Below are 23,352 nucleotides of genomic sequence, written 5' to 3' on the forward strand. Positions count from 1 at the left end.
CTTCCTTCCTTCTTTTCTTCCTTTCTTCCTTTCCCTTCTGTCTTGGAATCAGTACTCTATATTGGTTCCACGACAGAAGAATTTGAACCCAGGACCTCCCATCTCTAGGCCTGGCTCTCATTCCACTGAGCCACCTAACTGTCTCCCAGTTGATATTAAATTTCAAGGATTGGAGATTTCATTGGTACTGGCACTGCTCCCCTTCCCCCTCCACATATCCAGATTGCAACTTCTTTGTAACTTGGTAGATTTTGAAAGTTAACAGTGGTCAAAATTTCATCACCCTGTGGCCAAACTCGTGAAGAGCCTGGATAATACAATATTGCCTGTTTTAAAATAGGACATTATACAGAGAAGCTAAATAACTTGTTCTACTGGACACATTGGAAGATCCAGGAATAAGATTCTGGATCTGACTTCCAGTAGTCTCTCCCCACCCAGTTTCTCTGCATAATCGCTTCATTTTCGTTTGCTACAAAGTACACAGTCCCGAAGTGCTAACGCAGCACTGTACAAAGTCCAATAAAAAAGTCAAACAATCCTGCTGGAAAAAAGCATACTGTTTTGTGCACTGTACTGCAGTTATTTAAACAAAATATTCGAGATCAAGTGGGCTGGATGGGGCTAAATTTTGGTTTGCAAAGAGACATCCTTCGTTCTTTGCAAGATCCGATGGGTCCTTTAAGGAATTAGGAGGGGTCCCCTTTCTTGCGCCATGTTTTTGATGACTGCCAGCTGCTTGGTGACTCTCTTTCCCCTCCAAGCCAGTGGATCTACGTCTCGGCAAGCCCAGGGAAATCCTTAAAGAAGCCAGTGGCTGTGCCGGCCCGAGGGGGCTACAAACTTTTTTATAAGGGACTGTTGTTGAGCAGGGATTTAAGTTGAGGGGTGCGGGGGTGGCAGAAGTGCAAAAACAACAGCAACGAGCTGTAGAATCAGAAGCACTGGCTGGGGGCAGAAACGGAGCCCCCGCTGGGTGACTGGGGACTGGGAGGGTGCTGGTCGGATTGCAGGCTGGAGGTAGGAACTGCTACGGGACCTACAGCGGCGGCTCAGGCGGCTGCAGGCGCCCCGCCCGGGCTGGTATGCGGGCGGAGAATGACGCGGGAGGCGGGGTCACGTGACGCCCATGGAATGCCAACAATGTAGCGAATGTCCCACTAGGGTCTGCGCGTTCGAACAGCGGCGTGAGCGCCCGGGTAAGATGGAGCAGCAGCCGGAGCAGCAGCCGCAGCAGCAGCCGCAGCCGCAGCAGCAGCCACAGCAGCAGCCCCCACCGCCGCCGACCCCGACTACAGCGCTGCCGCCTCCTCCGTCCGGGGCACTCTCCTCCCTGCGGGGCCAGCAGCGGCCCGAGCCTCCCGTGCACAGCTGCTCCGCGCGAGAGGCCACTGAGGAGCCGCTGGTCAGCGGCCCCCGATGCCCCTAGACCCCGCCCGTCTTTGGAGGTGAGTAGGCTCTGGGTGCGGGGTGTTCCCGTGTGTGTATGTGTGTGTGTGTATAAGTGTAAGTGTAAGAGGGGGTGCAGTTATGGAAAGTTTGTCCCGGGGCGGCCGAGCTCTGGGTACTCCCTTTCCTTCCTCTTTCCAGTCCCCCGCCTCCGCCCCGCGAGGCTCCGGACGGTTGGTCTGTGGAGCGTCGCCGCGTGCGGCCGGCTCCGGCCAAGGGCAGCAGCTGCCGCCACTCTGGAGAGGAAGATTAAGGGACCGAAGGGAAGTTCTTTCCTTGTTCATCCCTGCTGCTTCTCCTTAAAGGGGGATCGCGCCCACCCTATGCAATGTCGGGTAGGGGCGAGGAGGGTACCAGGGCATCCCGGAGGGGGATGAGTTCGCCCCATGGAGAGATGTCTCAGGGAGTTCGGAACTATGATCCCGCTGTTTTCACCGCCGCTGCCGCCGCAGCGCAAACTAAGTTTGGGACAAGTTGGCAAGGCAAGGGCCGCGGGGACTTTGTCCGAGCGCTGTAGGAGCCGCGGCCCGGCAAGGCACTGGGAGCGCCTCTTTGTTGTGGGTCCCCGGGAATGGCTTTTCTTTGGTGTGTGTAGAAGAGGCAGGATCACCCTTTTCTACCCAGCCCAGCTGGCCGCTGGTGGAGTCCAGAGATGGTGTCCTTTCTGGGCGGGGGTGGGGAGATGCCTTCCCTAGAGGAGGAAAGAGCCAGAGGACCCGGGGATGTGGAAATGGGCTTTTACATCAAAATGTCCCTTAGGGTTGCACGCTTTTCTTCCGTCGGGGCGCTGGTGGCCCCCGGGGCTCTAGATAACTCTGTTCTGCTTGGCTTAACCAGGCCTGGTCCGGCCCGGGGGCTGTTGCACGTCACTGGCCGGGATGTCCCACGCAGGCCTCAATACCCTTGGGGCTAAATCCAGGCTCTCTCCCAGGCATTTTCCTTTCTAAGTTTCCCTCTCCCTGTTCCTTTCTCTTTCACAAGTTTGTCTCGCTATTTTCCCCAAACTCTTTAAGTTTTGGGAACACTTTCGCCGCGGTAATTGTGGTGGCAGTTGCATAACATGTCTTCCCTGTGTCCTAGTTTAGCTGACTTTTCTGGGACTTGACTTTTTTAACTTCCTAATGCCACGCGCTCGCGTTAACCGGGAGCGTTTATTTCTCCAGTCCTCGGACAGAGAAAGGAGGTGCTGGTAGTGTTCCCTTTACTTTGTTTGCATATTATCTGGCCACTTTTCTTGTTTTTGGAATCCAGAAATTGCAACTTTCCCTTAGGTAAAAAAATGCATCGTATTATAGGACCACATTCCTCACAGTCTGGAGAACTTGGGTGGAAAGCTTTTGGAGTTTGAGTCTTCCCAAGTTTTCTGTGTACAATGGAGTAGTACTTAGGGGGAAAACCCCTCCGTCTGTATGTCTTGTTGGTATGGAGACAGCATGGTGTGTTGGTTAGAGTAGCCTCCTAGGAGGAAATAGTCCCGACTCACCATGTGACCTTGAGCTGGTAAATACCACCTATATATTCCCTGCGGTGAGGTGAAAACGAATGCTATGAAAGCTCTATGCCAGCACATTTTGTAAGGAAGCTTAGAGGTGCTTCTTTAGGAGTTACAGTGTGTAAATAAAACAGGTTTTTGATAAGGACGATAGTTTTTACTTTGGGGTCGAGTACACATTTAGGGGAAACTAAAGTGTTCTTTTATAACATGTAGGTAGTAGCCTGACCATTGTGAACACCAAGCCAGGGATGATGTTAATAGAATGTTAATAATACACATATAAGTAGAAATTCAAATGAAGTATTTTCAGAAATAGTTTGTCATGAATTTATTTTCTAGCAAGCTTTGTGTACTTTTAAGGCAGATAGTGAAACAGGAATTAAATTCTTTAATTCTGTTTGGAACTCTAATATATCTGCAAATTGTTAAATTTTTTAAGTTAGTGGATAATGTGTAGCAAGTTAAGAAAGAAGTTAGCGGTTTACTTTTAAAAAAGGTTGTATCTTGAAGATTTGGGGCTTTAGGATAAATGTAGTCAGCTGCTGATTGGATTCCCTATGTGTGCCTGAGAACCATTCATTCTTGGAGTACCACTAGGATTGAGCTACTTCCGACCTTTTTAGTTTGTTTCACAATGCCTATTGTAATTCAAATGTATCACTAAATTAGACCTTCCAAATTCTGCAGAAATGAACTCTTCAGAAAAGGGCCTTTTAAATGTACACAGTTTGAGTTGACCTCAAAATTTGGTCTAATTAGCTCCAGTTACATAGAGGATTCTGCTTAATGAATACGTGTGTCTTCCTTTGAAATGAATTCTCTGAGCATTTAATCAGAACAGTCAAAGTCAAAAACTCAGGTAATTTTGAAATTGTGTCTTGGATAATAACTGCTGTGGAAATATTCAGGTTAATTAGTAGAATCTCAGAAATTTAGAGCTACCAGGGACCTTAGAGACCATTTAACTAAACCACCTATGTAGTTTTCAGCTGATATTAAGGCAGTATATATTTCTTTTATCTTTTTACCAAGTCTTTAGGGAGCATTGAGAGATCAAAGTCTATGGAATAAAATGTCTTATTATTTAAAGGACTATGCAGTTCCCTATATGTCATCCTACACATCTGAAGTCCCAGAAATGCTGCTATCATAATATAACCTACAGTAAGTTGAGAAGTGGTTTGGAGAGCTTTTTTGTGGGGGAAGGGTTGTAGCAGAGAAATTATCTTTAAAAAACAAAGACTGGATGTGAGATTTTATTGATAGAGGAAACTCTCATATGAGGAAATTTCCTCAACTAAGGCAAGTCTGTATCTTCTCTAAAACTTGTAGTTTTAGAGTTTCTTAAAGTCACTGAGAGGTTAAGTGATTTGCCCAGGGTCACACAACCTATGAGAACAAAAGCTGGTTTGAACTTTTGTTTTCCTAGCTTCTAGGCCTGTCCTCCCTCCAGTATACTGCAAATGAGACCAATATCATTGCATAAGTCAGTTTTAAAAGTTATTTTACAATTATTTAACTATAAAACTTCACAATGATATTCCTTCAACATCTTTTCCAGCTATTACTTTCTTGAAAATTGTCCAAGAGAAATATCTCTACTTTGTCTGCCTATAACATTGCTTTTACAGAGAGATTCATTTGTTTTTCTAGGTTCAGTGATCTGTCTACCTGGGTGAACTAGAATGATCTTTTGTTGGGCATATAAAATACTTTACAAGACAGTGTTATTTAATTCTGTGTGTGTGTGTGTGTGTGTGTGTGTGTGTGTGTTAAAACAAGGACTCAAGCAAATAAAATAGCATTGAAAATAGAAGTTGTTTAAGATTTTTAAATGAAGGCTATATAAATCTGTTGTTTAATATTTTCCATTTCAGGGTTACTCTAATGCCATTTTGTATCATGGAGGGGAGTCTAGGTTCTTTCTTTTTAATACCTTACTTTCTTAAGACAGAAGGGCAAGGTTAGGTAAGCAAATGAAATTAAGTGACTTGTCTAGGGTCACACAGCTAGGAAGCTTATGAGGTCAGATTTGTACCTATATTTATATCTACTGTGCCAAATAGCTTCTTCTTCTAGGTTTTTTCATAAGATAGTACAACTCTTTTTATGGATGATGCCCAGGAAGATTTAAGTCACTTGGAAGATAGTGTCAAAGTTAGGATTTGATCAGATCTTCTTCCATAACAAAAACTACCTCCCCATAGAATACCTATTCAACTTTGATTAAATCACTTAACCTCTAATCCTTCATTTCATTTAAATGATGATGTAGGACTGGATGACATCTGAGTGTTATAGCTCTAGGTCTATGATCATATCGTACTGTGAGTAGCAGAGTCTGAGATTTTCACCTAGGTTTTCTGATTCCAGACCCAGTCCTTGTACTATAATACTATGCTGTACTGCTTTTCTTTTGAAAACTGTAATAGAGAACAAATTCTGGCAGGTTTTATACAATTGGAAAGGGTTCAAGTAGGGGCTGAGCAACAAATTGTCCCCTGTGGACCAGCCCTCAGAATTGAGTCTCAAAACAGAATGATGTTTTTGCTTTTGTTTCTTTGGGGCTTTCTTATTTTGAAGACTGGAACAGCTTCTTTTAAAGCATAGAACAGTTGTAATAATCTACATTGGTGGAAGGAAGGAAACACTTATTAATTACTTATTATGTATACCAAGCATTTTACAAATATTACCCTCATTTGATCCTCATAATAACTCTGGGAGGTAGGTGCTGTCATTATCATTTTACATTTGAGGAAACTAAAGGTAAGTGACTTGCCCAAGATCACATAACTAACAAGTATGTGAGAGCCAATTTGAACTCGAGGTTTCCTAAATATAGCTTGCTATAACTATTATTTATGGGAAGACATAAAAACATTATTTTGCAGGCATGTTTATTCATTGCACTTATTTTTCTGGCCCTCTTACAGTAAAAATCTTCAGGTTTGCAAATCACTTAATTGATATTCATAAACCAGATAGGAAGGTAAGGAAACCGGCAAATGATTTGGGGATCAAAGTCACTGGCTGAATGTTGACCTCTTTGAGGAAATGAAAGGTCAGGAGTTAGATGGCAAAATAATAGAATCATACCTGTTTGAATATTGGCTCTCTGCATCTTCTTAATCTTTAAAAAAACAATAACTTTAAGTCTTATTGATTAATGTAAATTTTATATTACAGTACTCTCCAGAAATGCTGCTTCCTTTTTGCCCCTTCATATTGAATCCTCCTATGTAGTGAAGAAAAATAATTAAGTAAAAAGTTCCCAAATGTATATAATATTTTATTCTAGTAGTGCTGTACTCTGAGGAAGGCCCCATTATCTGTTTCTTCCTGATTGTAATTTTTTTTTCAGTTACTCTTAAGTTTGGTTTTGTTTCAATGATCTTTTTTGACATTGTTGAAGACACTGTGTTCTGATTCTCAGCTCTCATCATTACTCTGCATCAGTTCATACATTATCTTCTATGTTTCTCTGAATTCCTTGTATTCATCATTTCTTACTCTGTAAGAGTTTAAGACTTTATTTTACCTTCATATGCAACCATTCCCCAGTGTGTGGATACCTACTTTGTTTCCAGAGCTTTGCTACCACAAAGAGTGCTGCTGAGAATATTTAGATGTACATCAGTCCTTTGTTTCTATCTTTGGCCTCTTGGATTGGAGAGAATGAGCCAATGAAGCACTTTTCCTATATAATTCCAGATTGATAGCGAGAACTTTTGTTTAACAAATTCAGAGCTGCACCAACATTATATTAGTTTTCCCTGCTTTCCACTGACTTCTTCATCATTGGTTGTGATTGTTTTTTGTCTTCTTGGTTAATTTTGAGAATATGGGAGGTGAAAGAGAGGGTGGGGGGGAGAAAGAGGGAGGAGAGAGAGAGAGAGAGAGAGAGAGAGAGAGAGAGAGAGAGAGAGAGAGAGAATGAGAGAGAGAGATTTGTTTTAAAAGGTATTACTCTGGACTGATTATCCCAAAGTCTTCTGAGTGACTGTATCCTATTTTATAAACTTCATTTCCTAATAGATTTCTTCCTCTTCTTCTCTCACCTTCTATATAAGAATCAATACTAGAAGGGCTAGGCAATCGGGGTTGTCACTTGCCCAGGGACACACTGCTAGAAAGTGCCCTTGAACAGATTTGAACCCAGGTCCTTTTGCCTGGAGGCCTGGTGCTCTATCTAACCTAACTGTGTTACCTAACTGTGGCCACGTGAAGTTTTATATCCTTGAAACAGCCTGTACATTTTTTCCACCAAGCTTATGGCATTTAAAACCCTGTTGAAAACATATCTTCTCTAAGAAGTCCTCCTTAAACAATCTGAATATGACCTCTATACTATACTATTAAATATTAGAAGGAATCTGGGGGCAGCTAGGTGGGTGGCTCGGTGGAAGAGAGCCAGGCCTAGAGATGGCACTACCAGCTGGGTGACCCTAGGCAAATCACTTAATCCTGATTGACTAGTCCTTATCATGCTTCTGCCTTGGAACCAATACTTAGTGCTGATTCTAAGACAGAAAGTAAGAGTTTTAAAAAAGAAAAAAATCAGTTATTGTTTTAAATAATTTTTCTTTTTTTTTTTTTAACATTGTGATTTCCCAATGCCTGAACCCTTCTGCTCCATACTTGACCCTTAGAAACCTTTCTTATAACAAGCAAGTATAGACAAGCTAAATAAATTAATTCACTGCTCCTTGCTCATGTTTTCAGGTACGTTTAAACTAGAAATACCTAAAGAGCCCAATTCTAATACACACAAACAGATACATTTAAGATATCTTTATACTATAAGGTGTTCCATGACCCAATACCTCTGATACCAAGGACAGAGCTATAATAAGGTTATATTGTATTTATATATCATTATGGCTATTTGGGTAAAAATATGATATACAAACAGAATTATTTCAATTTCTGAAAATACCTGACCTGATCAGTGTGGGTACAATGCCCACTTTTTTAGACCACAGCTCCTCTATTCCTTTAGGTTGGTTTCATGAGTTGTCATAGTTGAAAAGAATTCATTAACTGATTGCCAACTTTTTGGTGTAGAACCTCTCCTATGCTTAGGTTTTTGGAGAACAGTACATTACAAGGATGGTCACTGAAGGCTTTTTCCCATCTTGGTGGGACCCAATGGGAGTCTCTTTTATTGGCTTTGCCTTTTATATAGAACTCAGGATCCTTCCATGCTAGTCATTCACCAGAAAATTAAAAAACATTTTTTTAAACCCTTACCTTCCATCTTAAAATCAATATTGTGTATTGATTCTAAGGCAGAAGAGCAGTAAGGGCTAGGCAGTGGGGGGGTTAGTGACTTGCCCAGGATCACACAGCTGGGAAGTATCTGAGGCCAGATTTGAACCTAGGACCTCCTGTCTCTAGGCCTGGCTCTCAATCCACTGAGCTACCCAGCTGCCCCTCAGAAGAAGATTTTAAATAAAGATTGAAATACTCTGATATATTCTTCCATTTAGATTGTGAACTTCTTTGGCTTAAGTTATAGCAAATAACTTAATATTTAGGAATATGCCATATCACATTGGAGACTGATGAATGATTTTGCATCTATTTATTTATTTAAACCCTTACTATCTGTCTTCAGATGGATATTCATTATTCATTGCAAAGCAGAAGAGCAATAAGTGCTAGACAATTAGGGTCAAGTGACTCACCCAGGATCACACAGCTAGGAAATGTCTGAGGCCAGATTTGCCTTAAGGACCTTCCATCTCCAGACTTTTTATCCACTGAGTCACTTAAGTGCCCCTTTGAATTTATTTTTTAAACACCTTGAGAGGTTTCATTCTTTCTATTTATCTCTGGTGCCTTGCATAGTGTCATACTAAGTAGGTACTTACTAAGTGGTACATTTAGCATGGGGTATATTGGTTGCTGTATACTTAAGAAAATTTTCTTTAAAATCTGACCTCTTCAATCAAAGATTGGGAGTGAGCTTTGATGAACTCAAGTTAGAGAGCATACTTAAAATATTGCAGATGCATTAAAGCCTTATAACCAAAAACAAAAATTTATATTCTTGGATAGAAAGTTTGCCATTTACATCTGGGCTCAACAGTGGAAAATGATATTCATTTGTAGTGAGTAGTTTTATACATTATAGCCTGTGGTTTTTTGCAGCTCCCCTTTAAGTTGGTTTTAAACTGATTGGTGATGGCATCGAGAGAAATGTCAAAATTTAGAATGATTCCACTTAAATGGCTAGTGGTTTGATTATGTTGTTTCCTTTGTAGCCCAAAACCCACTCTTCAAAAAAAGAAAGTACATATCCCAAATGCTTTGGAAAGGGAAGGTTTTAAAAATTCTTTTTGGAAAAATGTTCTCATCCTTAACCTCATTTATTAAGATGATAAAGTGTGTCAGAATGTCTTGTTTTTAGCCACTAATCTCATTCTGACTTATTGCATTCCTATTGTAAATCCTTTCAAGAGTTTGTAATTTGGCCATTAAATAAGTTGTCTCCAGGCCAAAAGTTTAGCACACAAAGTTTGTATCTGAGAAAAAATTCTCTATTCTTTGTGAAACGAAAGAAATTTGTGTCCTTTCCAAGCAGCAGGCAGGCATGAGTGCAGCTTACTATTTTAAAAAACAGTTGTTTTTCACTTAGCTGTTTTTAAACATATTCAGGTTTTTTTTTTGTTTTTTTTTTTAAGAAAAATACTTGTGGTATTTTTTTAGTCCATATTACGTACATTTCCTACAAGATTATGGGGAAAAGAGGTAGACAAGCTAAAACAGTGTGTGGCACCTCATTCCTCCACCCTCCAAGTTGGAGAAAGGTTTTAACAGAGAGCCAAGAAGTCTGTTTTGGAATCTGTTTAGGGCATATTCACTCAGCACTTAGCCCATGTATAAATATAGACATCAACGCATGAATGTTGTCTCACTCCTACCTGCGGTGGTTAATTTTCATAAATGGAATTTTTGTGTGTTACACTCAAGGATTCGACTATAAAACTCCAAACCTATCTTTTAGAGGTGAGCTATTGGGAAGTAATCCTATTTTATAGAATTTCCATGTATTGATTGGTGAAGATGGGCATCGAGACTTGTACATGTGATGTTAGAGGTTTATATCTTCATGGTTCAGCCATAGGTTTTGAAGTTGAATATTTTACCAGGCCTTTACTATTGTGCTACTCATCAGCTTTTCATAATTCTTATCTAAAGAAACAACTTTACTAACAAAATTGGGTACCTGAATGTGACTGGTAGCTGGATAACCTGCTTTTGCCTGTGACTCTGTATGAGGCTTGTTTATTACAATCATGTGATGCTACTGCCCTCCTTGTTCTGGTAAATTTGTAGCTTGAAAATTAATGAAATATGTTTTCCCTGATAAAAAGGCTAAAACCTACTATTTGACATATTGCTACCAGGCACCTTTGTTACAGGCACCTGTGGATTAAACAGTAAAGATTGTGCCAGAGGATAACTTTGCCAAACTTAGAGATAAGCATACTTTTCTTCCTCAGTTTTTTATTTCTATGTTTAAAGCAAGAAAAAAGTTAAGCACCACATTTTAGAAGTAAAAAACAAAAAACAAAAAACTGAGTTTAAAGAGGATAGTCAATAGTTAAGCCTTTAAAGAATCACTCATACAATTCGGCACCCCTTTTATAGTCATTAATTTATCAGTGCTGGTCTATTCCTAGACTTGATTAGTTCATTTCTTTCTAATTTATCCAGGTGCTTAATCCACTACCCTTAAGGAACTTACATCCTCCTGGAGGTCTCAGCATGCACTTGTGTAAAAATATACCTTACATTTAAAAAAATTAAATTATCAAAAAGTTATTATTTTGGCTTTTTCATTTAAACTTTTATACATTGTTTTTTATATCACTTATTTTTAACTACATTTTTATGTGAATCATTTTTTAACATAATTAAAATTTCCCCTAGTTACTACCTTTACCAGAAAGTCATCTCATATAACAAATATTTTTAAAGGGAGAAAAAAGAAAAAAAATCAATGCATTGAAAAAGACTGGAAATATGAGCATTGTACCATAACTTTTGAACTTCTTACCACCACAAGGGAATAAGATGAGATTATCTTTTTCTATCTCTTTGGAGCAATGTTTATTCTTTTTTTGTTTGTTTTAAACCCTTATCCTCTGTCTTATAATTAATAATGTGTATTGCTTTCAAGGTAGAAGAGTAGTGTGGGCTTGGCTATGGGGGTTAAGTGACTTGCCCAGGGTCACACAACCATGAAGTATTTATTTGAGGTCAACTTTGAACCCAGGCCCTCCTGACACTAATCCACTGAGCCATTTAGCTGCCCCCCCCCCCAATGCTTATTCTTTACATTTTTGTAACATTCACTTTAAATTTTTTGTGTGTGTGATCCTTGTCCCCTTCTTCCCCATCCCAGCCATCTATATGTTTCTAGACATTATGTATATTGTTTTCATGGTTATTGCTTACTTCCTATTGCATTAGTTCATGGAAATCTGCACCTGCTTTTTGGTATTCATCATATTGGACTTTTTTTTTTTTTACAACACCTTAACATTCTATCCATTATATTCTCATCTTCAATGAAAATTAGTCATAATTACCATGCTCATGTTTTTATATTTCTTCTTGCCAATTTATCATGTATATGGCTTGGCTTGTATATATTTGTTTCTTTATTGTCTTCCTCAATAGATTATAAGTTCATCGAAGACAAAGTATCTTTTGCCTCATTTTTTAATATTTCAGCATTTCATATAGTTGAATGTTGACTGAAGTACTTTTATGTTTTTCTTCTTCTGCTTACTTCAGTCTGCCTCAGTTCATATAAATCTTTCTTTGCTTTTCTGAATTCTTCATAGGAATAACTTATAGTTCAGTAATAGTCCATTATTTTCATGCACTCTATAATTTATTTAGACATTCTATAGTGGGTGGACATCCATTTTGTTTTCAGTTCTTTGCTAACACAAAAATGTGGCTGTATGTTGGAGCTTAGGGGACTTTTCTTGTTATATTTGACCTCCTGCCTTGTCTGTACGATCTTAGGTCAAAAGGCAAGGGCATTTTAGCCACATTCTTTGCTTAATTCCAAGTTACTTTCCTGAATAGTTGGACCAATTCACACCTCAGTCAATAAGCATTTATTAAGTATTTACTATGTGCCAGGCATTGCATAAAGCTCTGTAGATATACAAAGAAAGTCAAAAGATAGCCCTCACTCTCTGAAGAGTTCTCAGCCTATTGGTGGAGACAACATGCAAACAAATAAGTATAGAGAGGCTATATATAGGATAAATAGGAAAATAATTAACATAAGGAAGGCACTAGAATTGAGAGGGATTGGGAAAGGCTTCTGCAAAAGGTGAGATTTTAGCTGGGACTTGAGGAAAGGCTTACAGTCATACTTTACATTGTTATGGTGTTTTATAATTTTCACAGTATTTTCATGTTATCTCATTTGTACCTCACAAACTACCCTGTGAAAGAAGACAGGGTAGATATTATTTTCCCCATTTTATAAATGAAGAAATCAAAGAAATATTAAATGACTTATTCAAAGTCACGTAGAGCTGAAATTTGGTCTTTATCCCACTGGAAGTGGCTACTGCCTTAAACATTTCCTGAATTTGTCCCTTCTTTGGAGACTTCAGGTTGCTGGGCTGAGAAGAATATTTCAGCTCCTTCCCTTTAAAACTATTTGATTTAATTAAAAAGACAACCTTAATTTACCTTTCAAGCCTCTAAATCAGGTAGGTACCTGGAACTTTGATTCTCCTTCATCATATTCCCTCGTGACTAAAAAGGAAAAAGATTACAGGCCTAAATTAATATACTCTGAAAAGAAGCAAAAGTACCAACTACAACAGTGGCTTAAAGCATAAACTCCTGCAGCTTCAGACGTCTTTGAAATATTTTTAGGAAATGCTAGGTAGGCTAGAAAAATCAAAATACCTTCTCACCGAATCTGAAATTTACTCAGTACGAGAGGTAGCACAGAACAGTAGATAGAGATCATTGGACTTGGAGTCAGGAAGATCAGTGTTCAAATCCCCCCTCTTAAACTTACCAGTCTCTGACACTATGAGCAATTCATTTAACCTCTCTGGGCCTCAGTTTCCTCAACTGTAAAATGAAGGAGTCGGACTTAATCTTTAGGAATCATGCAACTCTAAGTCCTTGAATCCAGAGAGTTAAAATGTGGCTAGATAATTTTACTGAAATGGAGATTCATTCTCTTTTATCTTCTATCATAGGGAAGGTCATTAAACTTCTGGCTTTATGATACTATAATATAATATGTCATAATTTATTCAGTTTTCCAGTCATTATACATAGGCAATGTTCAGGGTTTTTTCCTTCTGTTACAAATAGTGTAGCACTCTGAATGGTTTTTGTAAGGCAGATCCTTTTTCCCTTCCATAATATCTGTAGAATAAAGTCTTTAGAATTATAAAGCTATATTGTATATTCATTTTGGGACTTATTATGTGTTGCTATATTGACCTTCAGAATGTTTGCATCAATCTACATTCCCATCAACAACATATGAGTACCTATTTGTCCACAGTCCCACCAACATGGAATTTTATCTTTTTTGTTGTTGCTATTTTGTCAATGTAGTGGGTATAAGATGATATCTTAAGGTTTTCCTGACTCATAGTTCTCTTTTCTGTTGTTAGCAATTAAAAAAAAATCTCATATCCTGTCTTAGTATCAGTTCTAAGACTTCTAGAAGAGTGACAAGGGCTAGGCTAGGTAGTTGGGGCTAAGTGACTTGTCTGGGGTCACATAGCAAGGAAGTTTCTGAAGCCAGATTTGAATTCAGGTCCTTCTGACTCCTGACCCAGCACTCCATTCTGCTACCCAGCTGCCCTTATTATTAGCACTTATGTTTATTGCTACAAAAATTGTCTATTCATCTCTTCTGGGGAGTTCCTATTACTCTTTGAATTTCTTTTTAGACCACTATATCTGATATATTTACTGTGACTAGTTTTCCAAATCTATTCATTATTTTAGAAATCAAGATTTCAAGCTTAACAAGACTTTAGAGGCCATCTGGTCTAAAGCCCTCCTTTTATTGCTGAGGATACTAAGTTTGAGAAGGATCATAGGTTGACTTACTTAAGGTCCACCAGGTGAGTTAGTGGTTGAGCCTGGATCCAAACAGGCTTCTTTTTGCTCTTCTTGTGCTGAAACCCTTTCTTTTTTCTTATTCTTTTAATAAACAAACTCATTGCTTAAACTACTCAATAGGATGAAGTAGAACCCAGTGACATCACCAGTTAATAGAGTTTATTAAAGTAATTCCATGGCAAACACACTATATTCTACTACATAATAGATTCTAACTGGATCAATGATCCAAATTTTTAAAAAATCTAATTGATTTAAAAAAACATTTAATACAACAGGTACCTATTGAGGCACTTTTGGGATAAGAATACAAAAGTGGAAAGAAAAAAGATGACCTTAGCTTTGATGGAGCTACTGGTGAAAAACTGGAAGAAAAAGGGAAAATTTACTTCAATTTACCATTCATTTGACTAAAATATTCTTTTTTGGTAAATTGAAGTAATTCTGCTTCTTCATAGAACAAGATGTGCCATATTTCACAGCAAAATAGCAATAACAAGCAGACATGTGTGCTAAAAAGGATGGACCTTTTTTGCAGTGGGCACTTTATAATCATTGAAAGCCGAATGTGATGCTATAACACAGAGGTATATGCTATCTGCAAAACTCCCTGGAGCAGCAGAACCAGATTATAATGTGAATGGGAAATATTAAACACAATAAATAAAAATATACTACAATATAAATAATGTTAATTTGTGGTTTTCTGAGTCGATATGCAGCTACTAGAGATGTGTTTCTATTTGAGTCTGAGGTGACTGCTGTAACATAAGAAAGCTTATTAAGTTCTGACTTTAGATTTTTGGAAGACAACTAGCAGATGAGAAGTGGGACAGATTTACTGGTGTTTTGATACTGATCTGTTTTCAATAGCGATAATGATGGCATTACCATATTTGGACTCTCCTACCTCATTACCTAATGTTCCAGGTCAGAGAATAACTGTGAAGCTTAAGCAGATGAAGAGCAGCTGGATCTGACTGAATTGATTCAGAAGAAATCCATGCTAGAAGAGCTATCTAAAAGAAATAAAAAGATCATGGTCTATCCTTTCTATCTCTGTCCTTCCTTTCAAATTACTAAAAGGCATTTGCAGCTACAGAACTGTATAACTTCTTAGCTAGCATTTAATTAGTGTTTTAATTTTGGGAGGTAGGTGTTATATTATGCCCATTTTTCAGATGAGGAAACTGAACTCGGGTTATAGTCAGTAAATGTTTTAGTCTAGATTTGAACTTGAAGTCTTCCCAACTCCAGGAGGTCCAGTGCCTTTTTTGCTTCACTGCACAGCTGAATTAAAAAAAAAATACATGTTAATACTACTAGTCCTTATGTACACACACACACAGACACACATACTCACACAAAGAGGCAGGGGGGGAAGAACAGTCTTTTAGAAGAAATATTTTGTCAGACTATATCTCTATAGCAATGTAATTGAGTCACAAGCAATAAAAGATCACTGGTGGTGGTGTTTGTTTTTTTTTAAAGAGCATGATAATAAAAAAGGAAAGGTACCACATACACCAGAATATTTGTAGGAGCCAAAGATCTGGTATCACATTAGAGGCTTATTGATTAAGAATTGGATAAACAAATCGTGGTACATTAATGTAATAGAAACAAATTGTGATACATTAAAATGGAATGGAATATTATAGGGTTGTAAGAAATGATAGTTAACACTTTTTTAAGCACTTAATATATGCCAGCCACTACTTGGCACTTGACAATTATTCTCTCATTTGGTCCTCAAAAAGTTCTGGAAGGTAGGTGCTGTTATCCCCATTCTGTAGAGGAAGAAACTGAAGCAGATAAAGGTTAAATGACTTACCCAGAGTCACACAGCTATTAAGTGTCTGAAATTGGATTTGAACTCAGATCTTCCATACTCCAAGCCCAGCACTGTAGTTCCACCTACCTGCCATAGATGATAAATATGATTTTAGAGAAGATTAGAAAGACATGAATTGATGCAAAGCAAAGTGAATAGAGCCTGAAAAACTGTCTATAATTACTCCAATGTTGAGTGGAAAGAATACCACCCCTGAAGGAAAGAATAGAAAAGAAATCAAAATCTGCAAAAATAAATTATCAAGTTATGTCAAAGAAAAGATAAGATGCTGTAGGGGTTAAATTTATGGTTGGACTAAATATAAGAGAAAGTGGTCACTGATTAAAAAAAATTAAAACAACTCTGGTCAAAATGACTTAGCAGCTTTATTTACAAAAAGAGAAAGAGTGAAAGTAGAGAAATATGTAAGAGGTTAGAGTAAGATATCTAACCTAACACAAAATATTTGCTCTGGTCCCTGACTCAACCCAGGTAGGGCTAGTTAGCCCTCAGCTGGAGGACTCAGTGGTGAATAAAACAAGGGTTCCACCCACACAGCCTCCTCCAGAAAGGGGAGGCCTCTCCGGAAACCAGCTTTTCACTCACCCAAGTCATAGCTCCATGTTGCAGTGCCAGTCCAAGATCCTTCAAGAGCTCAAAGATCTCCTGACATGAAGTTTAGGCCCTTTTTAAAGACCCTTTTTTATATCATTTCCTGTCTCTTCCTCCACTTTGCAGGGACCTATTGCAGTCTTTAAATTTGCTTAACATTGCCCAGGGAGCAGTCAGTCACTTCTGGAGGTGTATCTAACTTTAGTAAGTGGTTTGTGAACCTCCCCTATTTAATGTTACCTAGGGGTGTCTTCACTTTTGGTTGATTAAATTTTAAAAATAGGCAAGGGGAGGGGCAGCTGGGTAGCTCAGTGGATTGAGAGCCAGGCCTAGAGACAGGAAGTCCTAGGTTCAAATCCAGCCTCAGACACTTCCCAGCTGTGTGACCCTGGGCAAGTCACTTGACCCCCATTGCCTACCCTTACCAATCTTCCACCTATAAGTCAATACACAGAAATTAAGGGTTTAAAATAAAAAAAAAATAGGCAAGGGGAGAGTCAATCCCATTTTCACAATGCTCAGTCCCCCCACCCCCTACTGAGGAGGTAGGGACATGTGTGGAAGAATAAATGCCTGGAATGTCACACTTTCCCCCTCACATTTCTGTTCATTTTGATGATCTCATTTTTTTTTCTTATCCTTTGTTATGAGAGATAGCTCTCTTGGAGGAGAAGAGATACATTGGGAAATGGAGGTGATATAAAGAGCTAACTAAATAAAGAAGTTTGTATAATATGCAAAAGAGCTTAATTCACCTCAACAGCCTTGGCTGTTGGCTATCTGTACTTAAGAGTTGCTTGGAACATGGTTCACTTTAGATGGACTCTTTTCTTTTTTTTATCTTCATTAAAATTTGTACCTGTGATTTTAAAAAGTTTATCCTATGAATAATTGATTAAATAAGAATCCTAGCCTCCTAGTTAACTGACATCATGGTCCTTAAGGGAGCCTCAATCAGTAATGAACTATTTTAAAAATATAATAATAATAGCTAGTGTTTATGTAGTGCTTTTCAAACATTGCTAATATCATTAGTAACAAACTAGGATTTATTTGTAACAATTATATTCATGATATATTAAATATTGTTATAGTATACAATATCAAATTTAAATTCATAATAAATAACTCCAGGATCTCCAGTTTCTTAGATTCTTAATATTTTTAAAATTATAGCATTACATAGGTAGAGGTAAAAGGTACCTTAGAGGTCATCTTATCCAACCATTTCATTTGATCTACCTCTTTGGGGTCTGGAATGATGTGCCCAGTTCATAAAAGTGAGTGGCAGAACCAGGTTCTCTGGTTCCCAGTACAAAACTCTTTCTGCTCATGGTGCCCTTTCATTAAGTTGAAGAAAATAAGAATTTAAAAACTGATCTACATCTCTGTCCTAAGAAGAAAAGGGTCATAAAATGTAAACACTGGACAACTGCAAAGCAGCCAAAAGGTCACTTTGAAACAACAGCATCAAAATCAGTTTAAATTAAAAACAGACAATTGGGGGAAAATGGCCTTGCAGTTAACCAGTATTTTTTATTTTTTAAAATAGTAAGAAATAAAGCTGACATTTATTTAGTGTAATTATGAGATGCTTTACATATGTTTTCATTTGATCCTCAGGAAGATCTTGTGAAGCATACAGGACAGATATTGTCCCCATCTTAGTGATTAGAAAATTGAGGCTTAGGTTAAATTCCTAATCATGGTCACTTAGCTAATAGGTGGCAGTTCTGGGAGACAAATCCAGGTGTTTTGACTTCAGTTCAGGAATCTTTACAGTATATCAGATTGCCTCCATGGATTATTTTGTGAGTTGGATAATAAGGACAGTAAGGATCCTATTTTTCCAAGTGACATACTAACATCTAATTCTGTATTACTTCCTTTATTTGATTTTTGATGTTTAACTTCTGTTTTGTAGAGGTTTGGGAGATCATGAGGATCAGATCTAGTCCACCATCTTGTTGCTCACATGATCCACCATTTCCTTTGCTTCAAAGCTATCAGTTGACCCATGGTTAAAATGATTAGCTGGTTTTTGCATTCCTTCAAGTGAAAAAATATAGCCAATGTTTCTTGTCCCCATTACTACAGATATCATGAAGATATATGTTGTTATAGCACCTTTATTTTGGGTGTAATTGTGTATTAATGTAATATAAAATATTTCCAATTCCAGCTCCAGCATTCATTTCCTAGCAGCATGACCAAGAGCAAATTGCAACCTCTCTGTACTGTAATTTCTTCATTTGTGAAGAGAGAGACAGACAGAGACAGGGGGCTGGTTAGATCAGAGTTCTCTATAATTCTGTCCAGCTCTGCTAGTTTAAAATTCTATAATCCTTCTAAATTTGAAAAACTTTGGGAAAAAGTCATAATTGGTCTTTTTCTCTGGAGAGTCAAAGTACTAAAAAAGTAGTTTCACAGAGTAATGAAGGACTGATGTTTGCAGAGTGGAGATAGGTGATTAGCAGAACCATAGCAGAACCAGCACAGGAAAGAAGGGGAAGTAGAGTAGATAGATAAGAAGCAAGACTTATTGGCAAGAAGAAACAAATAAACAAACCCTATGAAACTAACCAATAAAATTATAACAAAATGTCAATGCAATGGATCACAAGCTTTGATAGATCCCACCTAGAGATCAATTGATACAGTTGTGTCCCCAAAGTCTTAACATAGTTTATTAAAGCTTTAATAGTTTAAAACTGGGCTAAGACTTTTGGGATACCTTGTATAACTGTTGTCTGAGGACTTGCTTAATTCAGAGAAGTTCATCACTAGGTTGGTCTCAGCTGATGAAGTTTTTGACCACAGTTAACTCTTGTTATCTATTAGGTAGTACCCACATCAATACAAGCTCAGAACTGTGAAATACAATTGAAATATTAAACTTTACAGTGGTATTTTTTCTCTTGACAAATTTGATTTTTATATTTTGAATTTTTATTTAGAAGTTTTGGAAATTAAACTTAGAATAAACCAAAATTTTACTGTATTCCGTTAATTTGCACATTGTGTTTTATTGGTCTACTGGGTGACTATGGAACCTGACTGAGTCAAGAAGACCTGAATTATTTAGCCAACTACCTCAGACAGCTTACTAACTATGATTGTAGGTAATGCACTTTACCTCAGTGCCCTCTTTTCATGGGGCCCTTCCCTCCCTCTGATTGGACTGTGGAGACCTCTCCTCTCAGAATCTCCATTTAAGGAAAGAACCCAGGACTTCATTTCCCATCACCTGTACTCCTACACTAATTCATCATTATCCCATTGGAAAGAGAGGTGCTACCTCTTGCCCTCCCTCTGCTTTTTTTTGCTTCCTTTTGTATATTGTTTTCCCTATGAGATTGTAAGCTCCTTGAGGGCAAAGACTGTCTTTCGTTTTTCTTGGTTTCTCCAACAATTAGCATAATACCTGACATATATAGGCATTTGATAAATATTTGTTGATTGGTTTAATTTTCCTCATTTGTAAAATGTGTATATTAATAGCTCCTACCTCACTGAGTGGTTTTGAGGATCATATGAGATGATATATGTAAAACATTTTGCATATCTTAATATGATATTGAAATAGCTGTTAATATTCTGTCATCAGTTTCATTGTTATTTTGGCAATACTGATTTTTATGAAATAGAATATCTCTTCTTTAAAAAAACAAAACCCTCACCTTCTGTCTAAGAATCAATACTGTATATTCATTCCAAAGTGGAAGACTGATAAGGGCTAGGCAATGGGAATTAAGTGACTTGCCTTTTTAAGACATCAGTGCAATATTATGTTTTTTTTCTAAACAGCATGTAACATTTTCCTTTTTCTTTTTCTTTTTCAGATATAGATCTGCAAAATGAGGACTCTAGAAATTTTTAGGTTCTCTGTAGGAACTATGAAGATTGGAGCAAAGAAAAATTAAAAAGGAAATCATTTTGGAAGTATGTTTACAATGAACTGATACTTGTTGACAATAAATTGAGTGTTTTTATTTGTTTTTTAAATAAAGTACTTTAAGAAGATTATATTTATGTTAAAAAGAAAACTGGACTAACAATGAGGCCAAAGACTTTTCCTGCTACAACGTATTCTGGAAACAGCAGACAGAGATTGCAAGAGATTCGTGAAGGGTTAAAACAGCCTCCCAAGTCCTCTGGTCAAGGCTTACCTCTTGGACCAGGCAGCGACACTTCCTTGGACACCAAAATCTTGGTAGTAAAAGATGCTGCAAGGCAGCAGCAGATGAAACCCACTCCAAAGTTTGGGCCTTATCAAAAAGCTTTAAGGGAAATCAGATATTCTTTGCTGCCTTTTGCCAATGAATCCAGTGCAGTGGATGTAAATCGACAGATGTTACAGGAGTTGGTCAAAGTAGGATGTGATCAGGTAGGTGTATGGATTCTCTTTGGATCCTTGGGTGGTATGAAGGATTGGAGAGTAAAGTGAAAGTCATGTTTTAGCAAGTGTTAGTGTATTCTGCGATCCAGATTGGTCACTCATTACAGAAAAGATTTCTGAGCTCAATAATTGCTCTTATTAATTAGTGATATTATACATTTATCTTTCCTAAACAAGGACTTTAGGCACATCTGGAAAATTCTATCATCCTTTCTGCACTAGAGAAGCCAGGAAAGACTCCCACACTTAACTTGCATCATGGCTTCATTTAGTTTTCAGTTAATGGATTTTCTGTTCAGGTGTGTTGGTTTGGTCTTTATATCCTTTCTCTGACTGTCCTTATCCTCATTTCATTGTTATAGGAGATGTGTGATCAGTTCTTATGGGTAGTGAGAAGGAATAGAAAGGGGGAAGGGGGAGTCAAGGAACCTCTAGCCACATGCAGATTAATTGCAAATAGATCCAGAAATAGTATCAGTATATTTATGCACCTTTTTACTTTTTCATGTGCCTGACTGACCATTAAGAAAATTCTAGCTAGAGGCAATTAGGTCTAAAGTAAAACTAGACAGCATTTTGTAAGACTTCATTAATAAAAATAATCTTTCCTTGTGAATGGGCTCCCGAAAGTCATTGTTGCACCATCTGCTATCTAGTCATGGCTGCTCTTTCAGGACTACAGTAAGCTGGGAGCTTTTGCTACCAAGGTGCCTTGAAAAATGAGATTTCACTTTCAGAGCAAGGGAGAGCTGTTTGAGTAGTTTAGTTTCTTCAGAAAGTATAAGGATGAAAATACAAGAAATAAAGCAAATACTCCTGATGTTTCATACATGATTGTTAAAGATAGAGAACATTACTTGCATTCAGATTCTTCAGAACACATTATGTATTGAAAGACTTGGTTGCCTTTCAATCAACATATAACTTAGTTTGGACCAGAATTGTGATCTCATTGGCATAGGAAAACATCCATTTGGGAAATCAATGCCAACAACCCCTCCTCAGCAATTTATTGTCTCAAAGAGTTGCCTGAGGGCACTGAAGGGAGAACAGGGAACATTCCTTGGGTCACAGAAGTAGGACTTGAACCAGAGTCTTCCTGATTTGGAATTGAGGACTCTCTGCTAGCCGCACTGCCTCTTCTTTACATGACTTTCATTTTACTGGTTTTCATAGTGTTTGTGAAATCATTCCTGCCTTTTCAGAGCCTCCTTCTCAAGATGCTGCGGCTATACGGAGGACCAAGTGTTTTATGGCATGCATTGTTGTATAGAAAGTGTTTTACAAAGCATGAAATCATAAATAATGTGGTGCAGTGGGTTTCTAGAAGTGTAAAATGACAGCAGAAGGCATGACCTTGCTCACTGCAAAAATATGAAGCTAAATATGCTGCCAAGTGTTATTTCCTGACAAAAAAAAAAAAAGCTTGATGGGTTTGAAAGTACAGAGGGAACAGTCTTGGAGAAACATCAGAGTGAGATCATGGAGAGACTTGCAGGTCAGCAGCAGAGTTTAAAATCTGTCCCTGTAAATCACTCGCAAACAAAGAGGTTATTAGAGATGGCATATTGGGTGCAGTTATGTTTCAGCTGTGATAAAAAGAAGCAAGTGAAGCATGTGATCCAAAACACAGGTGGAATCCCACTGTATCAAAAGCCATTAGTGATAATTACATTACAAAATATAATGTAGAGGATGCCTTCTTTTCTATTTCTGACTGGGTGAGATCCCAGTGCATTCAAATTAATAAGGGTGGGCATGCCAGTGAAGTTTTAAACAACAAAAGTACACTTACTTTAATTGCCCACATAAAGGGAACTGTTTACCATACTTAAAGCATCTGAAAAATTAAACCTAAAGTCAATTTATTGTATAGTGTTGCTTTGTAACTCAAAACAGCTGTACCTCCACCCATACCACCCACCTCAACTATCCTGGCAAAATTTGACTGTTTCTGGATGTGGGGGGAACCTATCCTTATCTTAAAAGGTTTTTTAAAAGCATTCTGGGAAGAAAGAAATTATATAAACCCAAACAATGGGAGAAGAGACAAAGTGATTGAACACCTCTAGTTTTTGTCTCATTCTGCTGGATAGAGCTGGGTATCATTGTAATTCAAATAGGACACTTAAAAGAGAACCCAATTGTAGCTGCACATGTCTTCCATCTCCTCTTCCCCTCCTCCCTTCCATCTGCTTGGAGCCTTATTCCCTTTCTTCATTTTGATGGGAAAGAATTTAAACTCTTTTCCCATAATCTGGTAGGCATAGTCTTTTATTTTGATTTGGCTCTGTTGAAGATTGTACCAAAATGTTGCTTTTGCCATTTTCTTCCAAGTAGGCTTAATTCAAAATGCATCATTCCTCTACCAATTGTGTTTATTTTTCCTTAAAATAAGTGAAGACTTAAGTCCTTCTGCCCTTT

General features: G+C 38.0%; 1 protein-coding gene and 1 pseudogene across 1 annotated transcript in view; both read left to right on the forward strand.

The window, feature by feature from the left end:
• LOC123241285 overlaps nt 1-1,124 on the forward strand; it is a 109,470-nt pseudogene extending 108,346 nt beyond the window's left edge.
• The window catches only part of LATS2 (large tumor suppressor kinase 2), a 79,565-nt gene continuing 56,949 nt past the window's right edge, over nt 737-23,352 (forward strand). Inside the window, exons 1-2 of the mRNA XM_044668305.1 lie at nt 737-1,448; nt 20,372-20,916. Of these exons, the coding sequence (XP_044524240.1) occupies nt 20,587-20,916 (330 nt within the window). The 5' untranslated portion in view covers nt 737-1,448; nt 20,372-20,586. The remainder of the gene's footprint in view (nt 1,449-20,371; nt 20,917-23,352) is intronic.

The sequence above is a fragment of the Gracilinanus agilis genome, chromosome 3 (assembly GCF_016433145.1).
Source record: "Gracilinanus agilis isolate LMUSP501 chromosome 3, AgileGrace, whole genome shotgun sequence".
Lineage (NCBI taxonomy): Eukaryota > Metazoa > Chordata > Mammalia > Didelphimorphia > Didelphidae > Gracilinanus > Gracilinanus agilis.